This window comes from Salmo salar, chromosome 12 (genome assembly GCF_965601325.2).
Source record: "Salmo salar chromosome 12, fSalSal1, whole genome shotgun sequence".
Lineage (NCBI taxonomy): Eukaryota > Metazoa > Chordata > Actinopteri > Salmoniformes > Salmonidae > Salmo > Salmo salar.
Window position 1 is genome coordinate 32,211,378 of NC_138302.1, and position 5,944 is coordinate 32,217,321.

Here is a 5,944-nt window from a genome sequence, read left to right on the forward strand (position 1 = left end):
TCAGATTAATTGCTTTTATCAAAATGAATTGCACTGGCCTGGCACCTTGTTTGTGTGAACACGCCAATGTACACTGACTGACTGACTGCACCCTTTGATTTATGGCAACATTTATCCATTGTTTTTGGACAAAGACTGGACCACCCTGGAATACTCAACACCTCTTGGAAAGCCCTTCTGGTGTGTCTTTGGCACACCACCTCCTTCTGCATTCTCGCGATTGCCAGCAGGTTGTCAAAGTGGGTGGAGGAGCCCTGCCCTGCCCTGCCCTGCCCTACATGAGGTAATGACTCCCTGTATTCCTCCCTTCTCCTCCCTTCTGCATCTCCCACCGATGTCCTACTCCCAACCTCCCTCCCTCCTGCCCTGTGCAGCATAAAAAGGGAACAGTGGCTGGGCAGTGCACCACATTCTCTCTCCTCTTCATCCCAGGCAGGCAGACTCCCTCTCAGCAGCCATGTCCTTCTCCAGATCTAGCATGTCCTACAGCAGCAGCGGCGGTGGAGGCGGAGGTGGCACCATGTCCATGAGGTCTGGAGGTGGAGGTGGAATGGGTATGGGCTCCTCCCGCTTCTCCTCGATGGGTGGTTGTGGCGGTGGAGGAGGCCGTGTCACTGCCATGAGGGCCGGCAGTGTGTATGGAGGAGCAGGAGGCTCTGGGGTGCGCATCTCTAGCTCCTCGTTCGGTTCCGGTGGCGGAGGTGGTGGTGGCGGTTATGGTTTCAGAATGGGAGGGGGTGGCGGCGGTGGCGGTTATGGTTTCGGCATGGGAGGGGGTGGCGGCGGCATGGGAGGGGGTGGCAGCGGCAGTTATGGTTTTGGCATGGGTGGGGGTGGTGGTGGCGGCGGTGGAGCCGACCTCCATGTGTCGGTCAATGAGAAGGCCACAATGCAGAACCTGAACGACCGCCTGTCCACCTACTTGGAGAAGGTGCGCTCGCTGGAGGCAGCCAATGGTGAGCTGGAGTTGAAGATCCGTCAGTTCCTTGAGAGTAAGACGTCCCCCAGCGCTCGCGACTACTCTGGCTTCCACGCTACTATCGCCGACCTTCAGGAAAAGGTATGTGACATGTCTCCTAGACGGCAATAGCACTCAATGATGACATCACAGCATGTCAAAGCATGATAATGTCTGCATTGTGAAAATATTATTCTTTGTTAGAGAGTACATGTACATGGTGTACACGTCATCAGCTTGTTTTTCCAACAAGTTACTAATAGAGAAATTAATATGACTTTTAGAAAATGCAAAATTATATACATTTGTTATAATTGATTCAAACAAGAATTTGCACCAAAGATAGATGCAAAGACAGTATGCATATTTGCAGCTGAAGCATTGAAAATAAAGCAGATCATTGAAGCCAATCCTTCCTCTCTCTTAATAGCCCCTAGGCGAATACAGAAGTCGCAAATTGTTTCTTTGTGTCATGTCATGGTTTACAATGATCATAATGACAACAGGGTCCCTGTAATGATTCTATGGTCTATCATTTACAGTGCAGCTGAAACTCAGAACTCAATCATTACATTGTGGTATCACAGTTTGTGTGTACTGCATTTGTATCAAATTCCATGAATACCCCATCCTGAAATGTTTTTGCCATCCTCCACCTCTCAGATCCAGGCTGCCACCTGCTTGAACGGAAGTATCTATCTGAACATCGACAACGCAAAGCTCGCTGCAGACGACTTCAGAAACAAGTAAGTACACCCAACACCATCCACAGATACAGTACACTGCTGGTGCATTACATTAACCACATGGAATAACCCCAAATCTGTAAAAACCCTCATACTGTTTGTTATTACATTTTGTGTTGAATCTATTAAAAGTAAACCAAATGACATTACCCTTCACCCCCACCATAACCACACCCACCTAACAGACATATCAGAAGCCTGGTGTTACTTTCTGTTATTTTCCCAAAACTTAATGCAATACTAACTAGAATCTATAAACCCTGCTATTCTCACAGAGGAACACATTCCGACAGTTCTTTGACCTAAGCTCTCTCCATCTCTCAGGTATGAGAACGAGCTGGCCATGCGTCAGTCAGTGGAGGCGGACATCGCCGGGCTGAAGAGGATGCTGGACGAGATGACCATGGCCAGATCTGACCTGGAGATGCAGATCGAGGGGCTGAAGGAGGAGCTCATCTATCTCAAGAAGAACCATGAGGAGGTGGGTGTGGGCTGATGGAACATATCCATACAGTCCCTTAATGTATTACATCTATTGACCATGTCAACCTGCTATGGGTCTTCACTAGAACACCATTGCTGGCTTTCAAGCACATCTGTATCAAGCAATGGTGTTCAAATGTATAATGAAGATAGAGGGCAGGTCAAGTTGTTACCATCAGGCAGAGGTTAGTTACTTCTTAATCCTTTAAACTCACCACTATGTTTTTCTCCACAGGAGCTGCTTGCCATGAGGACGCAGATGACTGGACAAATCAACGTGGAAGTGGACGCAGCACCACAGGAGGACCTGACCAGAGTCATGTCTGAGATCCGTGAGCAGTACGAGTCCGTTAGTGCCAAGAACCAGCGCGACCTGGAGTCCTGGTTCCAGACCAAGGTAGAACCTCTAGAACCTATAAACTATGTTCATTGTGTAGATGTTCCTTTACTTCTAGTTAGTAACATTGTGACATTCCATCATGAGCTGAAATGTTGGTTTGATCCTGTGATGATTGACCACTTATTGTGTTTAACAGACAGAGACGTTGAACCAGGAGGTGGCGTCCAGCACAGAGGTTCTCCAGACCTCCAAGTCAGAGATCTCAGAGATCCGTCGCACACTGCAGGGCCTGGAAGCCGAACTGCAGTCACAGCTCACCATGGTGAGCCGTAATTACCTACACAACTTTCTGCAACTTTTATCAATAATCAATATTTGACACTTTCATCATTCTCTACCATTCCTCAAGTACCTTACTTTCACCTAGAATCTAACACTATCCCTCAAGTTGTTATAGCCAGGCACCAAATCAAATCAAATCAGAATACACTCAATCATAGGACCTACTGAAGAGATTGAGACCGAGTCTGCGTCTCTCGCATGGGTAGGCAGACCATTCCATAAAAATGGAGCGCTATAGGAGAAAGCCCTGCCTCCAGCTGTTTGCTCAGAAATTCTAGGGACAATTAGGAGGCCTGCGTCTTGTGACAATAACGTACGTGTAGGTATGTACGGCAGGACCAAATCGGAAAGATAGGTAGGAGCAAGCCCATGTAATTCTTTGTAGGTTAGCAGTAAAACCTTGAAATCAGCCCTTGCCTTAACAGGAAGCCAGTGTGGAGAGGCTAGCAATGGACTAATATGATCACATGTTTTGGTTCTAGTCAGGATTCTAGCAGCCGTGTTTAGCACTAACTGAAGTTTATTTAGTGCTTTATCCAGGTAGCCAGAAAGTAGAGCATTGCAGTAGTCTAACCTAGAAGTGACAAATGCATGTCTACATTTTTCTGCATCATTTTTGGACAGAAAGTTTCAGATTTTTGCAATGTTACGTAGATGGAAAAAAGCTGTCCTTGAAACAGTATTGATATGTTCGTCAAAACAGAGATCAGGGTCCAGAGTAACGCCGAGGTCCTTCACAGTTTTATTTGAGACGACTGTACAACCATCAAGATGAATTGTCAGATTCAACAGAAGATCTCTTTGTTTCTTGGGATCTAGGACAAGCATCTTTGTGTTGTACTTTACTATAGATAACCTCTTACTGCCTTCACATTCAATTACTCGAGCTAACTTTTTCAGTATGACAGTAAACATTCCAAATTCCAAAACTACTGCCACAGTTTTTGACTTATCATCTCTGTCTCTCCCGGCCAATAGAAAGGCTCCCTGGAGAACACGCTGGCGGAGACAGAGGACCGTTACTCCATGCAGCTGGGACGCCTCCAAGACCAAGTGACCAGTCTGGAGGAGCAGCTAGTGTCCCTCCGCAGCGACATGGAACGCCAGGGCCAGGAGTACAAGATGCTGCTGGACATCAAGACACGCCTAGAGATGGAGATCGCTGAGTATAGGAGGCTGCTGGATGGAGAGGCTAGCGGGTAAGGCAGGAAGCGATTGGATGTCTCCCTCAACATTTGATTTTTAAAAACAATGTTCATTTGAAGTTGACCTTAGTTTGAGCCATGGTTACTTTTGACATGAATCTACAGCTATGTAACCTTTAATAGATATTTACTATGATCATAGATCATAGATGCTAACTATGCTAGCCATTGGTTTCCCTTCCTAACAGCCTCGTTCACAGCTCCTCGAAATCTGGCCACAGCTCCTCCAGCTCCCACATCAGCTCCTCTAGCTCCGGCCTCAGCTCCGGCCTCAACTCCAGCCTCAGCTCCTCCAGCTCTGGCCTCAGCTCCGGCCTCAGCTCCGCCAGCTCTGGCCCCAGCTCATCCACCTCCACCGCACGCAAGGTGGTGATTGTCACAGAGGAAATGGTGGATGGCAAGGTTGTCTCCTCAAGTGAAACCAAACACACCTCTTAAGGTCCTAGACACACAGCGAGCACTGCGGCAAGCAATTGGTTAACTACATAGAAATATAATTACTAGAATGGTTATTGGAAATGAGAGGCCAGAAAGTGGAATATTACGGTTCCCCAGTCCTTTATTCATGCAACCTAAAATACAATGTTCCAACTTATAAAAAGTATTTGTCAGATAAAAAAATCCCTATCCTCGTTATCAGTGTTATTTGTTTAGGCCAGCTCTGGATTACTCTAGTTTAAGATGTGCTTAACGTCCTGCTATACTTTCTAGAATGGCTAAAGCCCCTCAGATACCCATCATGGAACATTGACTTGAATGGGGATTTATTTTCTGGTAATTCTATTTCTATGGTTAACACCTCCAGAACAACATATTCTACTACATCTGGATGGGACACCAACAACAGACCCCATTGTGAATACAATAAAGATGCTCTGACTTGCTGACACCATCATTCTGTTTTCTGTGTCTTTCAACTTGATGTATCTGATCTGGCATGCTCCTATACATCTGACTATCATATAAGTTGTCATCTTTTGCACATGAGGCCAATTATATTGTCTTGAGAAAGTATATGTGTCAGTATGATCTTGAATATATTTAGGACATTCACTTGTACTGAGTTTAATACTTGCCAATATTTTTTGAAATGCTGATAGTAGAAACTTGAATGCAAGTTGTCAGCAAAATTATATAATTCTATCTGTATTAATCAAACTCAATTTTTCAAGCATTAGATTCAGAGTTATATACTGTATGGAGAGTGTTTGTGGAGTCAACTCTAGTGCTGGACACAATGTTTTGGTGGAAAGATGTAAATTGAAATCAAGTCTTATGAAATGAGAGCACAAAATGTATCTGCTATGACATCCATACTCACAGATTCATATAGTCAGTCTATGATAAAGCATTAATATCTCTGAAACAAGTGAGACCACACAGTGGAGTTAGAGGGTTAGTGTTGACAGATATGACTGTGGGTGACTTGAGAAACTCATACAAGGCTTGAAAAGTAGAGTGCTCTACTCACAGTGGTGCACAGCCATAAATCAAGATGCAGACACATGTAAGGGAAAGGGAAAGGGGGATACCTAGTCAGTTGCACAACTGAATGCATTCAACTGAAATGTGTCTTCTGCCTTCATCCAATATAGTAATTCATGCATTCAGATGAATTGCTTTTATCTAAACTGATTGCATTTCCCTAGCTCCTTCTTTGTGTGAACATGTCAATGCGGACTGACAAACTGACTGCACATTTCTGATTTAGCATTGGTTGTAAAAGCCATAATATCACTAGATTGTGTTCTAGAGAATATTGCTATAGAATGTCTTCTTCATGACATATTTGTTCAAGAAAAGGGCGTCTGTTTGTTTCTACATTGTATGTCTGGAAGAACCAGTTACGTAATGCCAATGGACAGGGGTT

At 44.9% G+C, this 5,944-nt stretch overlaps 1 protein-coding gene across 1 annotated transcript; it reads left to right on the forward strand.

The window, feature by feature from the left end:
- The first annotated feature begins 382 nt into the window (after positions 1–382).
- LOC123725471 (keratin, type I cytoskeletal 13-like) lies at positions 383–4,969 on the forward strand. The gene is made up of 7 exons (XM_045691246.2): positions 383–1,060; positions 1,622–1,704; positions 2,029–2,185; positions 2,423–2,584; positions 2,724–2,849; positions 3,848–4,068; positions 4,263–4,969. The coding sequence occupies exons 1-7, from the start codon at positions 458–460 to the stop codon at positions 4,510–4,512; spliced, it is 1,602 nt and encodes a 533-aa protein (XP_045547202.2). The 5' UTR covers positions 383–457; the 3' UTR covers positions 4,513–4,969.
- The last annotated feature ends 975 nt before the right edge of the window (positions 4,970–5,944 follow it).

Coding starts and splice junctions, on each gene's coding strand:
- LOC123725471 (XM_045691246.2), top strand. CDS start 458: ATGTCCTTCTCCAGATCTAGCATGTCCTACAGCAGCAGCGGCGGTGGA. Junction 1,061..1,621: donor TCGCCGACCTTCAGGAAAAG/GTATGTGACATG, acceptor TCCACCTCTCAG/ATCCAGGCTGCCACCTGCTT. Junction 2,850..3,847: donor TGCAGTCACAGCTCACCATG/GTGAGCCGTAAT, acceptor CCCGGCCAATAG/AAAGGCTCCCTGGAGAACAC.